The sequence below is a fragment of the Anolis sagrei genome, chromosome 1 (genome assembly GCF_037176765.1).
Source record: "Anolis sagrei isolate rAnoSag1 chromosome 1, rAnoSag1.mat, whole genome shotgun sequence".
In the NCBI taxonomy this organism is placed as follows: Eukaryota; Metazoa; Chordata; class Lepidosauria; order Squamata; family Dactyloidae; genus Anolis; species Anolis sagrei.
The window spans coordinates 281,524,791-281,545,886 of record NC_090021.1 but is presented as its reverse complement, the minus strand read 5'-3'; the positions used below and the strand labels follow the sequence as shown (position 1 = coordinate 281,545,886).

The 21,096-nt window shown below is 37.4% G+C and overlaps 1 protein-coding gene across 29 annotated transcripts in view; it reads right to left on the bottom strand.

Annotated features, from left to right (window-relative positions):
• GPHN (gephyrin) overlaps positions 1-21,096 on the bottom strand; it is a 303,782-nt gene that overhangs the window by 57,709 nt on the left and 224,977 nt on the right. For 11 of the 29 annotated variants that reach the window (XM_067462787.1, XM_060762638.2, XM_060762663.2 and 8 more), the window contains 2 exons: positions 18,676-18,732; positions 6,754-6,795 (listed from right to left, as the gene is read on the bottom strand). The exons of 8 other annotated variants lie outside the window; for them this stretch is intronic. In XM_067462787.1, coding sequence (XP_067318888.1) covers positions 6,754-6,795; positions 18,676-18,732 — 99 coding nt within the window. The remainder of the gene's footprint in view (positions 1-6,753; positions 6,796-18,675; positions 18,733-21,096) is intronic. 10 more of the 29 variants (XM_060762719.2, XM_060762772.2, XM_060762797.2 and 7 more) reach the window with 2 other exon arrangements.

Genomic DNA, 21,096 nt, shown 5'->3' with positions numbered 1-21,096 from the left:
AGGAAACTGTGTGTGCCCTGTTTTGAGGGTGTTCAATTTGGCATTTCCAGTCAAGGACTCAACTTACATTAATTTTGATCCTAATTGTTTTTATTTATATATTTATTTATTTACAGTATTTATATTCCGCCTTTCTCACCCCGCAGGGTACTCAGGGCGGATTACAGTGTACACATATATGGCAAACATTCAATGCCAATTTGACGTACAACATATAAAGACATACACAGAGGCTATTTAACTTTTTCTGGCCGCCAGGGGAGCTGTCGCTTTCATTGTCCATCTGCGACGCTGATGAAGTACTTCTGCATTCCCCGCATGCTTTTGCTGGAGTGCTTTACTGGAGTCTTTTTTATGGCCTCATAAATTAGTTAATTTAGCCTCCCCACACAAGGTGGTACCTAATTTTCCTACTTGACAGATGCAACTGTCTTTCGGGTTGCAAAGGTTGACAATAGGCTACACAATTGGTTGGAAGCCCACTCTAACCCGGGCTGGCTTCAAACTCATGACCTTTTGGTCAGAGTGATCTTAATGTAGCTGACACTCAGCCAGTTGTGCCACAATCCCACTATAAATCCCAAACACTTGTATATGCAAATAACTGGATATATCTTATATGTTTTCTGCTTGCATACCATCAATGTCTCCAATTTCGAACTTCTGCTTTGCATTTTTCCACTGTTATGTTAGGATAATTGTTATGGTAGACAAGATGTAGCTCAGTTGTTAAAGCTACCAATGTTTAAAAATCTTTTTGTGTGTGTAAAATCCTTTATATACAATTTGAAATTACCCTGGAGGAATTTTCCAGGCTCTGGATCAGATATAGAGGAAAGCATGGGTAGTTGTGTGTGGTTTTTTTTTTTTTTGTCATATCAGGAGCGACTTGAGAAACTGCAAGTCGCTTCTGGTGTGAGAGAATTGGCCGTCTGCAAGGACGTTGCCCAGGGGACGCCCAGATCATTTGATGTTTTTATCATCCTTGTGGGAGGCTTCTCTCATGTCCCCGCATGAGGAGCTGGAGTCGATAGAGGGAGCTCATCCGCCTCTCCCCGGATTCGAACCTGCGACTGGTATCCGAGAACATGGCCATGGTATTTTCTTCCTGGTATAATTTTCTTACAATAGCATGTATTATTTATTTTCTTTTGAGGTATTAGCATCTATTTTTAAAAAGCAAAAGTTCCTACCACAGTAGAGGTGTTGAAATTAACATTGTGTTTTATTATGTGTATTGACTATAAGATGATATTGCCAAAAGTTTGAAGGTTAACAGCTGAAGTGTCTGTTGTTCTCCTATCATCAGGAAAGCTGAACCTGCACAACCTGTGACCTAACAAACTGAAATAGGAGCTCAATAAATCCTGTTGTTTGGCTGCCTACCTGGGATAATAAATTGTTGTTGATTACTTGGTGGGCTATAATACATTGCTGGTGAGCCACATTCTCTTTGGTGAGTTTCAAATTATAGACTAGAATTAAACATTGCTCCGCACAAAAAGGAGTGATGGATAAAGGACAGATTATAAAATTGTACTTGTACTTAAGCCTTAATCATCATATTTAATAAACTGGAACCTTTGTTATAATAATTTATTTGTTTTGCAGGTTTTACAAGTGACTGAAATAATTGATTTATTCTTCCGTGTTATAACTTCAACAAGCAAAGCATATTTATGGATATCTTTCCAAATGAAAACTTGGCTGATAGCTACCTGTGCTACACAATTTCTGTAATACATTTTACCTCATCACATCAGAGAAATCAGTCTACTAGACGGAAAACTTTACTCATTTGCATTCACTTTGTTAATTAAACGAAATAATCTTCAAAATGAAAAAGAATATTTTTATTGATCTATTTGACTGCTACTGTGCCTTGAAGGACTTCTTTGCCCTTCATTATTTTCTTTCAGTATTTTTCAAACAGAGCACATGCAGAAGCCAGAACCAAAGCAATGTTGATCAAAGGTGATTATATTGTTAGAATATAACCTTCTACTATCACAATAAACATAAAGATAATATAGATCATTTTTAAATGACTGTAGGAGATTTTGAATCTCGTGATGCCTGAGAGTTCCCTGAATACTAGGAAATATCAACTCAAGAACCAAACTTTATTGTTCTATGATTTTATTGCCACCTTATTGCAAATAAATTCTACTTTGTCTAATACAAATAATTTATAAAGCCTAGAAATCTTGAAAAGAGTAAGTAAGAGTATGATTAAAAGAGATTTCAAAAATGATTGATCATTCCAACTACTATGCAATTTGATTACAGCCATTCAGTATTAGTTCAAGGTTTGGGATACTTTCCAGAACTATGAATCTTGCATTTTTTTCTCACTTTCCTATTTTCCTCCTGCAATCCTGATTTTTCAAGGACAAATGTCTATTAGTGCTAGCATTTTCCAAAGACAAACTACTATTTTATAGATGAACTGCAAAATAAATTCCTCTTAAACACCACCACTAGGAATCCATGCATTAGAGACTGCTGTTTCCTTTCATCTAATAGCTTCATGTCTCTTTGAAGGAATTTATATAGAAAATCTGTGTAGAGATTCTCAACTAAGTACATTAAACTGAATAATTATGAAAGTATTAGTACCTGTACAAAATATCATAAAAGCTACAAAGAATACATATACTGTAAATGGAAGACTTCTGGACAGAGTTTTGTGCTTATTTTCCTTGAACTCATCTTTCAATATGCTTTACAAGCATCAAACATTTACAATGCATAATATATAGGTTGGACAATTCAAAAGACCTCAATGTTTATTTATCAGAATTAAAGACACGTAGAAATGATTCTTTAAAATGTAAAAAGAAAGAGAATGTCCAATAGGGGTTTATTTCAATTAAAATAAGCTTTTTTGAAAACCTTAAATAGTGTTCAACTGAAAAAAAAAACACCCAAAGAAAGAACATATGCATCACCAAATGTCTGTAGAAAGCAAGGTATACTTCAAGTATTTGCATGAGTTTGCAAATTAATGAATGTATGCAAAGGAACAACAAAAATTCATTGGCTTTCTATTCTAGTTCAAAGGAAAAAAAACTCATTTGTGCTTTTTGGAATATTTCTTTTTCTTCTTCAGCATTCATTTTCAGGAAATAATATAAAGAGTTTCACATTTCAAATATGTTACTGGCTTCACATTGCTTTATTGTTATCTTGAAGACAATGCTAGCTCTTGAGATGTGAAACATAACAAGGTGGATTTTGGTATTGTGATTAATGAGATTATTAGCATTCGTGCAGAAAAGATTTTATGTTGGATATATATACAGCTAGTATTTTGGATAGTTTAAAGTTCTGCTGAATATCTGCATTAATACCCCTTGTATTTGCACATTGTTCTTCTTGTGGTGCTAGTCAGATTCTCTTTATTCACTTGAGGCATGTCATGTGTGATTTTTCCCTGTTCATATTCCATTTGTAGTATTCATGAGACTTCCAGTATTTGCTAATGCACATGAAATAAGGCAAAATTGGCAGTATTTGTCACAGAGATCTTAGAAGATCCTAGGATTTGTCATTGAGGCCCCTTCTACACTGCCATATAAAATCCAGATTATCTGCTTTGAACTTGATTATATCGCAGCGTAGACTCATATAATCCAGTTCAAAGCAGATATTGTGGATTATTTGCTTTGATAATCTGGATTACATGGCAGTGTAGAAGAAGCCTGAGAGTCAAGAACAAAGGTGGGGAAAGGGTGTCTTAAAGAGCAGAAATGATCACAGGTAATTTTTGTGGTCTCTGTACCCCCCCCCCCCCAATAAGCCTTCAATTATGAGTGGGAGGCCCATTAGTCACATATTGGGAAGTTGTGTCCCATTTTACGTCTGGGGGAGATATTTTTTCCCTCTCAGGATTCAATTACACGGTAAAACTAATGCAGTTTGACACCTTTTTAAAGGCCATGGCTCAAAGCTTTGAAACTATGGGATTTGTTGTTGGTGAGGCACCAACACTCATTGACACAGAAGGTTAAAAACTTGTAAAACTATAACCTTCATGATTCCATAGTATTGAGTCATGGCAGTTAAAATGATGTCAAACTGCATTAATTCTAAACTACATGTATACACTTAGTCTCTCCTGCTCCAAAAAAAGGCTGAAATACAGTGGAAATGTCTCAATGGGTCTAGGAATTGGAGGGTATATGGAGGCAAAAAAAGTCCACCTTTCCCTGTTGGTGGCATGACAGGGATGTCACCTTCTAGCTCCAACCGTTGTGAACTGCTGGTCAAGAATAAATTTTCTACTTTATCTAACACAGATGGGAAATTAAGTCAAACTGGGGAGCAGCGCAGGGCACTGCCACAATTGGCTCCAACATCCCAAATTGTTTGTAACTTTTTGTATTTCTGAAGAACGTGTTTTTTAAAATTAAAAAAGCAAACAATTTTTGCTGACCCCCCCCCCCAATTTTCTAGACTCCAGGTGTGTGTGTGTGTGTGTGTGATTTTAAACCACGTGATCTCGTTTAACCCCAGATATTTGGTTTGGGTAAAGGTCCCTTCTTACCCTAAAACAGTTGGCCCTGTCGTGTGACAAAATTATCCTTTGACAGCCAACAAAGGACACGGGAAAAAATTTCAGTATTTTTCCTTAAAATCCAAAAACTTGTAGGCTGTACTTTGTTCAACCCTTTGAAATTATGTGTATATCTGTGTGTTCACACATGAATGGATACACACACTTAGAATTTCAGCCCTTCATAGTATGTTTTGTTTTGACTGGGGAAGATGCACCAAAACAGGAAAAAAGGCATTTGAATGAAAAGCTTAAGGATGTACCTTAAGGATGTAAGAACTGCCTTGTAAACATGAGGTTTGCAAAAAAGCATTGGATGGCCCTATTAGTTCTCATAACAAAACAGCCTTCCCCACAAGAAATGAAATTAGCTCATCAAGTATTACTTTTAATTTTGAATTGGCTGGGATGACAATAGTTGACAACAAATCTGTGGCTTCTTAAAAAAGAAAAAGAAAGAAAGCTTGATGCTGTGTGTATGATTGGGGGGGGGGGGGGGTTAAAATCTTCTCTGATTAAGTCCCGAATACTACATGTATTGAATACTGTGAACATTGCATGCATTATTTAGATAAAGAAATCCATAATATGTTATCAATGTTCAGAAAATCATTAGTAAAATGTCTTCCTCTAGGAAATTTTGGATACCGTACATATCAGGCATGTTTTAGCGTTTGGGGGAAAGAGCGATGGGACTTCCCATATCAGTGCTGGGACCTGGCTGCACATTTCAGAACTAGAACAGGATAGACATGCTGGTACTTTTCTCATGCACAGCACTGCAGCAGTTTGTTATGGACATTCAATGAGATGCCATAGCATCATTGGTGTACCAGTGCTGGGTCAACATTGCTCCTCTGTTTGTAAGCATGTTAAGGAATGATGGAAGTGTAACATCATTTGCCAGGCACTAAATGCTGCTTTAAGCTTCAGGGACCAAAATCACTATTTACACATCTTTCTTGAAATGGGGAAAAAACATAGCCGTTGGCACAAACATTAGAGTTAATAGTATCTGAACTAGAAGGTCAGATTTTGCTAGCATCTCAAACTGCAGCCTATTTTCTCCCACTAATATATTTACATCTATTGCTAACACTTAGCAAGTGTTTATAATAATAACTAGCCTGACCAGTCTCTTTGCATATACACCAGGCACTTCTAACTTCATAGATACCTGAATGAGTTATTTGAATAAGTCTACCTGTCACCACAATAGACAACAGCTAGGCCTGCTGACACTGTTGGTTACATTGCAACAAATATGGCCATTTCTAGTACAGTTATCCAGTAGTCCTCTCCAGACCTTTTGTGTGAAGCCTACTTTTAGAAAATAAGCACTTGTGGTTATAGGTACTAAATAGATTGGCGAATAACTGCGACATTAATTAGGATGTGGCTAGGTGCATTACAATATGTTGGCAGCAACACATCTAGCATGGGTAGAAAGGGAGACCTGAACACAATGGGTAGTTTCTCTTGTTCACAAAGCTGCAAAATGCTTCTGCACGTACAGGGTGGGTGGTGGTAGAGCATGTATACCATAGCTATTATGTGCAGATGGTGCTTCAATAGCAAGCATGCATGACCAATTTCTTAGTCCAGTTCTGCATAGAACAGATATTATACCTAAGGCCTTTTTCAATCCTTTCTTAAAGGGACAGATAGATACTAAATAAAAGGTTTATCTGGGAAATGTGACCTAGCAAGGCTACATTACAGTGAACAAGGGATTTAGCTTTAAAGATATATATCCTCAAAGTATATATAATATATAAAGTATATATAAGTAAAATATAATTATTAATCTTTGTACACTATCAATTTCTGAATGGTCTTCCTGTCACCAGAGATAACAACCTTCTGGGTAACATAGAGTTTTAAAGCTGTATGACATTTTATGTTTCTATGTATTCATCACATAATTTGATTACAAATAAATTGTTAAAGGCATTGCTGAATAAAGTTATGGTGCTAGGGAATAAATAGTTGGTTGGTATTACACTAGGTGGTTTCAAACTGCTATGGTGCTACTAAACCATGCTGTACATTATTCAATGGTGAGCATGCAGAGTCAATCCCACAAACTCATTTTTCCTCGCTTTCTGCATGGTGCAAAACCAAAATAAATAAATAATAAATAAAAGGGTGATGAGTGAGTATTTTGACTTTGACAGAACACGTGCAAAGTATACCTCAGAAACACTATAGGTGGATGAGCACGAAGGGAGCCGAGCCTGGTTGTGCAGCGGGGAAAAGAAAACACTGTTAAAAAAGAAATGGTGGAACAGTAAGGGTCTCAGAAGGTTTTCTGTTTAGGTGGTTCCAGCACTGAGATAGAGTGGGGGATTCATTTCATCCCTAAACCAGATTCTTTGATATGCAAATATTTTCTAGATTATGTCATGTAAGATAGAAGTTTAAATACAAACATTAAAGGAGTTCAGCTACAAATGAACAAATATTTCTGAATGACTATTGAATTTTAAGTTTTCAAAATAAACAACATGAATACGAACTTTTTAGAAGGCAGAATATGGATATTTAAAACTCAATGTTGAATTCCATAGATAAGCCTGGGCTGCACAAAAATACAGATGTGTCAAATAATATTTAGCTTCTAGTCTGTATTTTCTAATAAAAAAGCATTCTTTTGGAGTGACATTATTTTGATCTGCTCAGAAATCCAAGATTTTACTAAAAATTGCAGAAGATTCTTCATGTTCTCATCTTGAAGATTCGTAATCTCAGTATGGGAAAATAATGGTAAGTTTACAATTAAATTAAATTAAATCATAAGCATTTTATGCAAAGGTAAATTCTAAAAAAATCAGTGAAATCCACTGCTCGATAAGTATGCTTATGGTCACTTATATAGGTTTTTCCATAAACAATTCAATGAAAAAAAATCTTACTCTACTCATAGAAGACCCCAAGGATGTACTGCTGAGATGCAGTAGGAAACAAAGACTGTAGCTGGCATTAAGTTTACACTTGCATATCTTATGGTGGTTGTACAGAGAGAAATTCACTATCTCGTTCTTGCAATTATTGTCCGGTGCAGGACTCACACTAATCTTGTGTGGGCCTCTTATGTGTGGTCATTTAGAGGCTGGTGAAAGAGTGGAGGAGGGGGTTTGGAGAATCATCTAGATATGTCCTGGGGGTCCTCTGGAGGTTCCGGAGGATGCCACTACCCTTCTGAGTTTGACTATAAGAATATAGTCTTTCTGATGCTTTCTGCTCTCCATTGGCCATTAAATAGCTGTGGATGGAGTAACTCCCACAAAAGGAAAGTGAATCCTGTAGGAAGCGATACATCAACATAGTTCGGCCTGGGCAGAACATTATGATCCATCTCCAAATACAGGATCTCAGCCTGTCTGTCCTTTTAATTGGGGTTGTTTCACTCATGCTTCAGCTTACTGACTTACAACATCGATATGTTCAATATTCTGACTTCATTCATTGATAGTTTCCCCCCAAAAGCTGGAAATACTTTGATCCCTGATGTATGTTTTATGCATACTTCCTTAAGAACATAATAAATGCTTGTTAAAACATAATAAGATTCATGTAGGTCATACTTTTTACACAATTTTGTAAGTGTTACTGGAAAATTACCAGCAATTTGGGCTTTGTAGGCATGCAATAACTGCCTTTAAAACAGTATAGAGGTGTAAGCTCTAAGTATGTTTGATCATATTATCCCAATACTGTAGCAGTTTCTTTGATTAATTATCAGTTTCTGAGGGGAATTTAGACTGCTAGTACCAGAGTCTTTAATAGTTTTGGACCACATACAGTCACAGAAATCTTCCCAGTTGCTATGACTGTCCTCAACTGCCCTAAACTGCCCTACTTTCAGTCTTGTTACTATGTTGAGAGATACATAGAAAAGGGCATTTTCAATGGTGACTGTACTCTAGTAAAATTATTTCCATCCCATCTATTTGAATGTCCTGTAGACAATTTTTACACTGCAACATTTTTATTGATGTTGATGATTTTATTTTTTATTATATATCACTATTTTTTCTGTTATCCAACTTCTAAACACTTGCCCTAAAAACAAGCTAGAAGGGTATTTCTAAATAAAGAGACTATAACGACTACATAAAAGAATAAGCATTACTTTTTCTGTGTGGTTTAATAAGTTATAAAACTGAAAACTTGTTTAATAACTTGCGTTTGCTTCATAAATCCAATGTCATTTTATACACATAGAAGCCAATCTATTTCATAGCTCCTGTTATATTTATTTAAATGTGATGATTTAATCATTTAATTGGCTAAACAGAAGATGAGTAACTACCCACAATGTTTAAATTAATTGTCATAGCAGAAAATATTTTTAATTATAAATCATGATACACTACTGTAGATAATATTAAATACTATGTTCTTAGAAAACAGAAAGAAGTTTCAGGTGTGTTCTTTGTGTACAAAGATAAAAGGTATGCAGCCAAGCAATTCTCAGGATAAAGAGTAAACCATACAGAATTATCATTTTCACACTGAGGGTCTGGCAGTTTAAGACTTGGTGAACAAAGATATCAAGGAAAATACAGCATACACTGCAATCCAGGGGCAAATAACAACCTATTGGAGAAAATCACAGAGCCAATTTTGAGGCCTTCAGGGATTAAAAGTATTTTTGGCAAACTTATTCAATTTTTATGGCTCTAAAATGCCCTGAAATGATCTACAGTGGAGTACAGAAGGCATTTCCACATGGACAAACCACTTCCCCACTTCTTCCAGGAGTATATCTATAAGAATGGTTTTTGCTTCGAATATGTCCCAAAACACTTCTAAGGGCTCACCAACTTGCTCTCATAAAGGGTGTCTGGGGAAGAAAATAATTAGCTTTAGGCAAGTCTCCAAACATCATCCTCATTAGTTGGCCCTATGTGGAATAGGAAGAAAATAGTCTAATCTGGTGGTTCTCAACCTTTGGTCCTCCAGGTGTTTTGGAATTCAACTGCCAGAAATTTCAGTCAGCTTAACAACTGAGAGCTGAAGTCCAAAACTCTTGGAGGACCAAAAGTTGAGAACCACTGGTCTACTCTATTGGGTGAATATGACTTGATTGCCCAAGGGCATCCAATGAAAGCACAGGATGCATAAATGATTTTAAAGAAAAACAAAATTTAGTAAGTGTCTGAATGCCTAAGGATGTGATATACTCTACTCTGAGGGCTCATCTACATGGGGCCAAATGAGCTGGTCTGAGGGTAAATGGACTCCATGGAATCCATATGATGCACAAGGTCTATTTCCATTAATACAGCCTTGTTCCAAATAATAAAAACCCATTGACGGCTGTTGTTGTAAACCAGGTACAGGAAAGCCTTTTTTGCCTCAGGGCTGCATTTCAGGTACAACCGGAAGGGCCGGGAGGGAGGCCTGGCACACGCTGGGTGGTGAGAGCCTGGGAGAGAGCAGGGCCAGGAGGGGACAGGGCAGGGTCTGGATCATCCTAAAGCTGTACACCCAGCATAAGGACGGGGCTGCTCACACCATCCTTATGCTGGGAGGAAGGCGGAACACGTGGCAACTGTCACAATCCTCCTCTCCATTCTTGGACTGTCCTCTTGTCGGGAGGAAGTTGAGACAGGCGGCGGCTGAGAGTTCTCTGGAAGGCTCTCAGCCGCTGCATGCCTTCCTTGAGTCATCCTCCTGGCATAAGAATGGGGCTGCTCACACCATCCTTATCCCAGGAGGAGGGTGAGACACACAGTGGTTGAGAGTGTTCCAGAGGGCTCTCAGCTGCTACATGCCTTCCTCCCCCATCTTTTTGCAAGAGGACAAGGAAAAATAAGAGGGTCTGAGATAAGCACCCGGGGGGGGGGGGGGGGTCACATGTGGCCTCTGGTCCTTAGTTTGCCCATGCCTGTTGTAAACAGTTGGATTGCTTCCTATTTGGAAGTGGCTGCGGCGATTCACACTGCTCTCCTGGGCTCAGGCAGCCCAGAGGCAGTGGATGGCATTTTCCTTCTCCTTTTAGCAACCATCAGACAAAAAACTGTAAACTAACCAGAGCAACAAAACAATCAGGGAAGGGAATGATTCATCCTTTCCCCCCATCTTCCTCTCTCTCAGCGCTTTGTCACTCCTCCTACAATCCATTCAAAGGGCAAGCTATCACAACCATAACTTTTGTGTACAGTGGTTACCCAGAATGACAGGAGGAAGATAAAGAAGGCAGTCCAGTATCATTAAACCAGTTCTGATGCTGCTGGGCCATGTTGATGCCATCCAGCTACTGGGATGACTCATTGCCACATAGTGCAGATACCACTGGACCCTGAGCTGGCTTGGCAGATGGCTGTATGGACTTCAGCAGTGCTGATCTAGAGTACTCCATTCTGGATCAGCATCACATGAAGATGGCCTCATAATTTAAATAAAGAAAATGGAGATAAAAAATGTAACAGATGAATACTATTTAGATGGGCAGACCTAGTACTGGGATCCATCGTCGTAGTAAGCTGAGCGATAATTGGAACCAAAGCAGATCTATGTGTATCAACTAAATGAGTCACTGAACCCATAATCTTACAGAAACACTGATTTTACAAGTTCTCATCAATTCAGTGGGCCAACTTTCATTGGGTCTAGCAAATAGATCAGGATATCCTTGGCAATGTACATGGTAAAATATATTCTTGAATATATAAATGTTACACATACTAAGTAATCAGTGAAAAATGCCATAGATTCATTATGTGCAAATCTATTATATAAATATTTAACTTATTTGATTGAATGTTGAGAGATAAAACAGCAATCAGCTTAAACTGCTCACATCTTAGACTTTAGTATGAAAAGTATTTAATCATCCTGTTACTAAAAAATATAGTTTATTGTTTAGGCTGATGCACCTTGTACTTTACACAAAACTAGGAATAAAAATTGGATCTGTAATATGATAAAAAAACTCACATTTAAGAAGTATGTCTATTTAATGTAGTATTGAAATGCTTCAAGTATCAGATTAAATTCCTGGACTTTTAATGCTGGAAAGAATATACTGAAAAAGGAGATAATGGGAATTCATTTTTTATTTTTAGGGACTCTAGTCATTATGACAGTGGATTTCAAATATCAGAATGGCACAGAATTATGGAATGCTTTAGTTTTTCATTTATTGTAATAATGATCAGACCAGGACTCTTAAAGCTCAATTAAACTGTCCTACTGTAGTAAAGAAAGCAACTGGATGCAATCCTTTTCAACAACAAGGTTGACAAACAGGTAAATTAATTTCAGATATAATCTATGATAATTTAGTAAATAGTAAATTATTATTGGAGCCCCCAGTGGCCCAGCAGGTTAAACTGCTGGGCTGCAGAACTTTCTGACTGAATGGTCAGCAGTTCTAATCTGGGGAGTGGGGTGAGCTTCCACTGTTAGCCCCAGCTTCTGCCAATCAAGCAGTTCGAAAACATGCAAATGTGAGTACATCAATAGGTTCTGCTCTGGCAGGAAGGTAACAGTCCTCCATGTAGCCATGCTGGCCATATGACCTTTGAGGCATCTACGGACAATGCTGGCTCTTCAGCTTAGAAACGGAGATGAACACCACCCTCTAGAGTTGGACATGGCTAGACTTAATGTCAAGAGGAAACCTTTACCTTAAATGATTATTGGGACTGATAGCAGATATATCACTTTTCCTTTCCTACTATAGCTCGAATCACAAGCAAAGTATTTTGTGTTCACTCCCTAAGTGAAATCTTAAGTAGGTCCCTATCACCACATGGTTATTTATAAAATCTGCCAATCTCTTACAACTTCCTTCACTTAATAAAACTGGGGCAGGGAATTTGTGGCCTTCTAGATGTTTGAGTCCAGCCGTATCTATGTTGGCAAGAGTTGAAGAGCTCTGAATCTGAACATCATAACAGTATAACAGTTCCTCTACTACTACTATAAAATTATTCTTGTATGATTTTAAATTTTGTAGCGCGAAAGAAAAAAAATTGAGTACCTCAACCCTGAACTACTACATCAAAATGTATGATTGTTTATGGTTACCAAAATTACCATTTTTACAATTCTGCCAAACAATTCTGGGAAAATTCAGGGTTAGAACAACTGCCCAAAATCAGAATCGCTATATGTATTTTCGGTTTGTGAAACATGGAAATGTGTAATAGACTCACATTTCCTTCATAAAGGGAATTGATTCAAAAAGGAATAACCCCCTACATAAGTTGTTTGGATACTATCCTCGTCCTGCAACTGGTATCATTTCTTTATTGGTTTTACAAAAAGTATAGATGAATTCACATACATTGAATCATGCAGTGGGAGAAGGAAATTATTCCTTTCACTTCTATTGGACTACAGCTGATAGAAAAAGATACCCAGAGTGCTATGTTTGCACTGATTTTATGCACACAAACAATTCCAGGTTTAGGACAAATGAAGTCCTGTGCTAGTTAAGTTATGAGGCCCCTTACTTTAGGCGCCATGTTTGAAGGGATTGCCCCTTTTATTCTGACAATGTCCTGCATCCTGGACAGGAGGGGAGGAGGGCGTAAAGGGACATTAATTGCCAAAGAGGAGGGGAAGGAGGGGGAGGACTCTGTGTCTGCCCCCTTCTCGCTTCTTCCTCCACAATTGACATCCCTCCACCTCCTTCTCACCGACTAGTCATCTCCTCCTCCTCCTCCTCCTCCTCCTCCTCCTCCTCAGCAATTGACCCCCTTCCACCCCTCCTGGAGGCAAAGAGGGGGCAAGGGGACATCAATTGTTGAAGAGGAGGAGAAAGAGGAGGAGTTCGAGTAGGGGGGAAGGGATAGGAATTGGGCCCTCATTGGCTGAGGCCTCAGATGTCCCACCGTGGGAAGTCCCTGCTTGGAAGTCCCTCCCCCATGCAAGCCTCCCCTCCTGGATGGGTGTCCTTTATTTTGAAGGCAAGCACATGGCAAATCTGCTTTACTTGGGCCCTGAAATACGTACCCTGCCTGATTTGTGGCACATTTTTATATAGATTATCAACTCTATCATTATGTCTGGAATCACTCTGAAATTTTGAATTGCAGGAGATTTAGAATTGCAGGAAGATTGGCCCCTCTGGCCAACGGGGCCCTGTGCTTAAATACACCTAAGCACAATAGTAAATTCAGTATTGGCCACAAACCATGTGTTAAGAGAATGAAAAAACTGTATGTCAAATAATCTGAATTTAGTAGCTCCTCCTTTCAATATTATCAGTTGGATTTTGTATAAAACTTGTGGCACAGTAATCCATTAACTGATAAAAGGCATGTGACTATCATTGTAAAGTGAAAGGGAAGGTGTACAATCTAAGATACAGCTAGTCTACAACACATTTTATCCCCCTTTCAGAACATGGTTATTTTTCACATTGCAAATGTCATGTTAATTAGGATCCCAACTAGATGATGTTTGATTTGTAGTTTACCACTGCACAGTAGACTTTTCTTTAACAAGAAAAATGACAGATGGGGTAAAATAACAGGACCACAGTATGTGGTAAAGAGGCTTTTGTCTCCGCTGTAGTTCTAATCAGAATTTACCCTGTCTTTGTGATTGCTATGCTCTGAATTAGGGGGAAAAAGCACCTATTGCATGTATTAAGATCTGCTGGGGAGGTCCTGCTCTCAGTACCGCTGCCTTCGCAGGTGCAATTGGCAGGGATGAGAGACAGAGTCTTCTCAGTGGTGGCCCCTTGACTATGGAACTTCTTCCCTACCGAAATTAGATCAGCCCCCTCCCTCCTAGCATTTAGGAAACAACTTAAGACCAGGTTATTCAAGAAGACATTTGGTGAATGACAGGAATATAGAAACATGGAAGTAATTAAAGATAACTTCGGGATCGATGCAAGGCTTAAATGTTTATGTTGTGTTTGTGATTGTTGTTTATAGTTTTATAATTTTAATGGTTTTAATATATTGTTATATGTGGTTGATTTGATATGTGATGTGTAAGAAATTGAATTTTGTCATTGATGATGTTGTGAACCACTCTGAGTCCCCTGTAGGGGTACAGTAGAGTCTCGATTATCTAACCTTCACTCATCCAATGTTTTGTATTATCCAATGCAGTCTGCCTCCCACCTGGATTTACAGCTGTTTCAATACATTTTGATGTTCTGCTGCTAAATTCATAAATACAGTAATTACTACATAATGTTTCCGTGTATTGAACTGCTTTTTCTGTCAGTTTGTTGTAAAATGTGATGTTTTGGTACTTAATTTGTAAAATCATAATGTAATTTGATGTTTAATAGGCTTTTCCTTAATCCTTCCTTATTATCCAACATTTTCGCTTATCCAAAGTTCTGCCGGCCCGTTTATGTTGGATAAGTGAGACTCTACTGTATATAAATGTAATAAATAAATACATACATATATACATATTTGCATGCTTCTCTCCTCTAGTAGCTTATTGCCTATCTGACTGAAAACAAGTCTATTTCACTTTGGACATATCACAAGAAGACGGACTCACTGGAAAAGATGAAATGATTGGTGAAAAGGAAAGCAGTAGGAAAAAAAGGGAAGTGCACTACAAGTGAACTGGTTTAATGAAGAAAGCCACATCCTTGAGTTTGGATGGCTTGAGTTTGCCTGTGTTCTAATGTGCAAAACAACATGCTGAAAAATGTTTTTTTTCCACTGGAGGGGGGAAAGTATGAAGTTGCTTTTCAGCAAACAGATGATCAAAGAAGGGGAAAACAATATGCCTCATCTATATATTTAAAGCAGTGGTTCCCAATCTTATTTGGCCTACCCCCTGGAAATCAATTTTTCTAAATCTTCTCTTCTTTCTTTTATGCTTTCACTGCCCACTTACAGTTATTCATCGCCCCCAAATGCACCTGTGGCCATTACAGCCCCCCCCGGATCGCTGCAGCGCCAACCAGGGAATCACTTTGGGAATCATTGATTTAAACTCTCATGTGCAACAGGTTTTCTTATCTGTTGGTTATGTACTGCAGCTCCAGAAATTTAAAAACTGAGTCTCATAAAGTAATGTGCACAAGATTAAATCTAGATCAGAGATATTTAATATTGTGTTTTCCACTAAAGCTACTGTATTCCAGAAGAGGATTTATTTTATAATTAGGATGTAACTGGCGTGTTTTTAGTAATTGTTTCCTTATTGTCTTGTTTTAATGAACCTACTGAATGTTTTTATAATTGTGATGGCACTGAATGGTGCTTACTGTGAGGCCGCCCAGAGTCCCCCCTTGGGGGTCAGAAGGGTAGGGTACAAATGTATGAAATAATAATAATAATAATAATAATTATTATTATTATTTCAGGTGATGGGTTTTATTTGGAAAGGAATTTTACACTTACTACAATTTTTAGATTAAACATGTTAACCCCCATCACCCACCCCATGACTGTTGGGATGAAAATTGAACTAGAAAAAGAAGAGGAGGGGAAAGGAAAGAAAGAGGGGGGGAACTTATGAAGATGGCAGGATAAACCAATCATATTGCGTGTTACCAGCCAGCAGAATTTTTTAAAAAAACAAATCACCGAGTGAAATCGTACATTTACTCGGAGAGAGCATCCTTTCACATTTCCTTCTAGGTGATCTCTGAGCTCCTCCAGCTTTCGATGGAGCTACATATAAACATCAGAAAATGAATTGAAAAAGCAACCCGTTCTCTTTTCATGTTCTTTGTTTCAATTTTTTAAAGATAAAAAAGGTTAAGATTATAGCGTAAGACATTTTTCACTGCCTTTTCAATATATTTAACATTTTTACAATACAAATATATAATCCACAAACTCCAACAAGAATAAAACCATCTTTTCTCTGAATTGCCATTTTTTTTCAATATTTACATCATGCTGTAAAGTGTAAATTGGCCTGGATCTAAAGATAATGGAAACTCACAAAGGATAGTCAATCATTCCATCCTCTCTGTTGCACTTCTGCCCCTGAAAAGACTCACAGGGGATTGCTGGAGGAGGATGGAATCACCAAAAATTGAGCAGAAATGTTTATGAACACTCATTTTTTGGCCACTTCCTTCTCCCTTATCTGCTCTTCAATCATTTGCTCAGAAAGGACCCTGAGGTTGCTGAGAGGGTTCAGATAGATACAGATGGAAAGGGATCCTAAACTTTCCTTCTGTTCAATACTTTCCATTCTCCTAATTTAGGATATAAGCCACTGAGTTCAAAAGGACTATATTTATTAAAGTATGCATTTCAAAAAGTTGCATACATCTTATGGTGAAGAGGTACTACTTTTTGCAATACAGATTGATAGCAAATTCAGAGGTATTCCCAACCCGGGAAATATTTCAAATTTACTTTTCCTTTAAAATGGATTGACACTTGTACTGTCACAACATATCACTTAACTGTATTGCAATTACAGGCGGAATAACTAAGCCTCACAGAAAGATTGTGAGAAATGCAGTGGGGGGGGGGGGGGGGGTAGTATCATTGGAATAAACATAAAAGAAAACAGTCTTTTTCTGTTATGAAACCATTTGTCTGGAATTGCATATGGAAAATAGGTGCACAATACCAATTTCCATGTTCCCCTTGTTTATGCTCACTTTCACACAGAGCAGCTACATATACCAATAATAAGAGAAAAGAGAGGATGGCTTGTCCTGGAATAAAAGTGACACACACACACACACACACAAATAAAAAAAATGTTTTTTTTTTTTAAACTGAGAAGGCGGGATTGGCAAGGAAAAGGCAGAAAAGAAAAGGAATCAAGATCCATGTGGTGCAAAAGAGAACTGAAGTGGAAAAAATAAAATACAGCAAAGATTAGAAGTGAGAGGCCACAAATACTGCTACATATTTACTGTGTAAGTTAGGTCATGACACATATTTTATGGTTTTCATATAGTAGATTGTATGAGAAAGGATATATTAAAGTCTCATTCAAACATGACATACTATGGTCCCTGCCCTAGACAGTTAACTGGTTCGGTTAAAACAGACATGGGCAAACTTTGGCCCTCCAGGTGTTTTGGACTTCAACCCCCATAATTCCTAACAGCCTTAGGCTGTTGTGAATTGTGGGAGTTGAAGTCCAAAACATCTGGAGGGCCAGGTTTGCCCATGCCTGGGCTAAAACATTAGACATATGTGCAGTTTGTTAATTTAATATAGAAAGCAATAAAGGGAGCTACTATTGATTTCTAATGGTGCGTTTATTTAGAACAGTGGTTCTCGACCAGTGGGTCCCCAGATGTTATGCCCTTCAAGTCCCAGAAATCCTAACAATTTGTAAACTGGGTGGGTTTTCTGGGAGTTGTAGGCCAAAGCACCTGGGGACCCACAGTTTGAGAACCAATGATTTAGAAAATTCTCACAAATCTCTTCTTTCCTTGTCCTTCTCAAAGTTCTTTTGGAAACATAAACATAATAAATTCAGTTGATTTATATACCCAAGCAATATTTTAAAGCAGGCATGAGCAAACTTCAGCCCTCCATGTGTTTTGGACTTTAACTCCCACAATTTCTAACAGCCTACCAGCTGTTAGGAACTCAGGGAGTTGAAGTCCAAAGCACCTGGAGGGCTCAAGTTTGCCCATGCCTGTTTTAAAGGGTGAAGTGAAAACTGAGAGCACTACCAAAAAAACCCCCCAATTTGTTTGAAACAAGAAAATCATATGTTTTAATGTATGTTCTTTCAAACGCTACTTAAAACTAAATATTTGTACCCTTAATCCTATTTTAAGAAATGAAAATAAACCAGCTTTAGAACAATTAACTATGTTTAAGGAGACCATGCTTTAGATTTCTTGTCTATGTAGCAAAAAGGTAAATTCATGCTACACTGCCATCTGCCAGAGAAATATTAATAATTACAGGCACCTTACGGTATAAGTCTATTCAGAATAAGTGGAAACATTCAGAGCCAATCACTCGGCAACTTGCTTTCAGCTAACTGCATTATGGTGGCACTTGTGTAGCACAGAAACAAACAAAGTGTGATCCAACGGTGATAAAAACACTGAACTGAAAACAATGAAATGGTGAAAAATGTAAAAGCCCCACCCACTGCCTTCCCTCCCCACTCCCTCTCAAAGAAAAGTGTAGGCTATAGAAGAAAACTTGCAAAATAAAAGTTAGAAACATATTTACTTTGAGGGATCCAACTCTACTAGCAACTCCTTTGCTTTCATCCGGGCGTCTAATTTGCTACAATGGGGGAAGATGGTAAAAAAGACAGAAGAATAAAGAAAAAAGTGAACTTAAAAAAATTTCCACACAGTCAGTTAGCAGTGCATGCAAGACATTAATTTCTGACACACTTCTAGGGAACAAGGACACAGACTCTCATTTCTGGATCACATCATGACTAGTTTTCTGAATTCTTCTCCTTGTGATATCAAAGATATGGCACTGAAAGCATGTATGCTATATTTCTATATCAACTTTTTTTTTACAGTAGAGGTACCACAGGACATTCTAATATGGACCTGGTTAATTAAGAATGATGTCTTGATACAAAATTAAGACAGATGTCTCTTCTTTTGGCCATTTCAACGATATAAATGTGCACTACAGTTTAAAAAAATGAAGCACATAAATTAGAGACATGTATTAAAGATTGAACTCTCAGCTCACCAGTGATAACTGTTGGAATTATATACATGTGCCCCATGTGAGAAAAACTCAGTATAACTGCCACTGACCCTAGTTCCCAATTAAATAATTTTGCTGCCCAGCCAGAAAATTTTAATGCCATACCAACAGCATCTTAACAGTAGCCAAGACATGTCTTACATTTAATTTCAATACTATCCCTTTTATTTTCCTTGCTTACATCAAGGTAAATCTGTGCTGTGTAAAAAAGAACAAAGAAAGAGTTCTGCTTATCAACCTTGCGTACTGCTAGGAAGAAAGTTTAAGAGTACAACGCTAAAACTTATACTATACAACAACACAGGATCTGTATTTTATCATCTTGGGTTTGCTAAGCACGATAAATCAACCTAGCAAACAGAATTTGTGTCCAAAGATTTGTATGTATTGGATATGCCAGAAGTCCAGATGATATAGATTTTGAACCAGGCAGAGGATGGGAAAAAAGCTCCCACTTGAAGGAGCAAGATAACAAATAAAATAGTTTCTGAATGATATCATAATTTGGACAGCTTCATCTTAAAGTCTGAGAGATTTTGGCAGCATAGAAAATTCCAATTAATTGAAATTGGAATTAAAAATCTTTTTTTTTTTGCTGAGCATAGTAAAAGATTGACCCAGCCAGATGTTTTTATTTTCTAATAATAAATAATTAGGCGTGGACTCTGGTCTTCCAATATAACAATGTAATATGAATTTTTTTCAGAAACCTCGAACCTGTGGCTTAATATATCTGTGCCTTAATTCCTCATGTATAAAACTGGGCTATTGTAAAAATGTTCCAGTTAAAAATTAGTACTATGTGGATAAGTGAAAGCAGATAAAAGAGAAAATGAGTATAATACAGAAGTGAAAAGGGTTACTGTATTATTTTGCTTTCGAAAAAAATCAGACAGTATGTTTGTTAAGTGCCTAGATACAGAAATTAAGAAAGCTATAAAAGTGAACTTGAAAGTCAAGTAATAACCTATAACAAACAATTTAGCATAGCATCCTGGAATAATAAAAGGGGGGACTGGGAAGCAAAGAAAGGGGGTAACGAGATCAGGGAAAGAGGTAAAGACATCAGAGCTAACAGGAAAACGCAATGAACATGAAATGAAGTTTAAATACGTATCCCATGCAAGGGCAGAGAATCTTATTCATTTATGATATTGTTCACCACTTACCTGATAATACACACTATTGTTGAGATTTATTTCCAAGTAGAATAGCATGTTAGCCTCATTTTTTTAAAGTGAAATTTAAATCCGTTTGGAGGCACAATACAACAGTAACGATATAAACTCTGCAAGTATAAAGTACTAAAATATTAAAATTATCTAATGAATTATTTCTCTATTCATAACAAAAATTATGTACAAAAAGAAGTGATTTATTACTAAACAAAAATCTATTTTTCTACTGTAGATTTTATCTTCCCCAGCCAAAGGGAATCCAGTATGAAAATTTGAAGCATCCTACCAACACCTCTTTGATCTCCTAGCTATGTCTTAAATACCCCAGTTTCCCAAGCTCTCTTTGCAAATTGCTCTGTTCCAGCAAAGGGAGGAGCATTTCTTGTCCTTGACCCCATATATAACAACAACAACAATTCATTTACTACCTACCTCTCCTTGCCTAGTTATAATCTAGTTTTACTTTCTGTGACTATCTTTAAGCAACGACCACGACCCATCTACTATTTCTATATTTGACAGTATCAGACATATTAAATCTACCATCCTATTTTCACTATAGCGAGAGACAGAGTAAGAAGGGCATGGAACTTCCTTAAACTGTGGACTCCTGCACTTATTTGTTCCTTCCTACAGTTCTACAGATTGAACTGAGCCAGAATTAACAATTCTATAATGTATATGTCTTTAAAAGCTTATGGTTCACATATAGGCAATAGAAGCAGACAATACCTAGGAA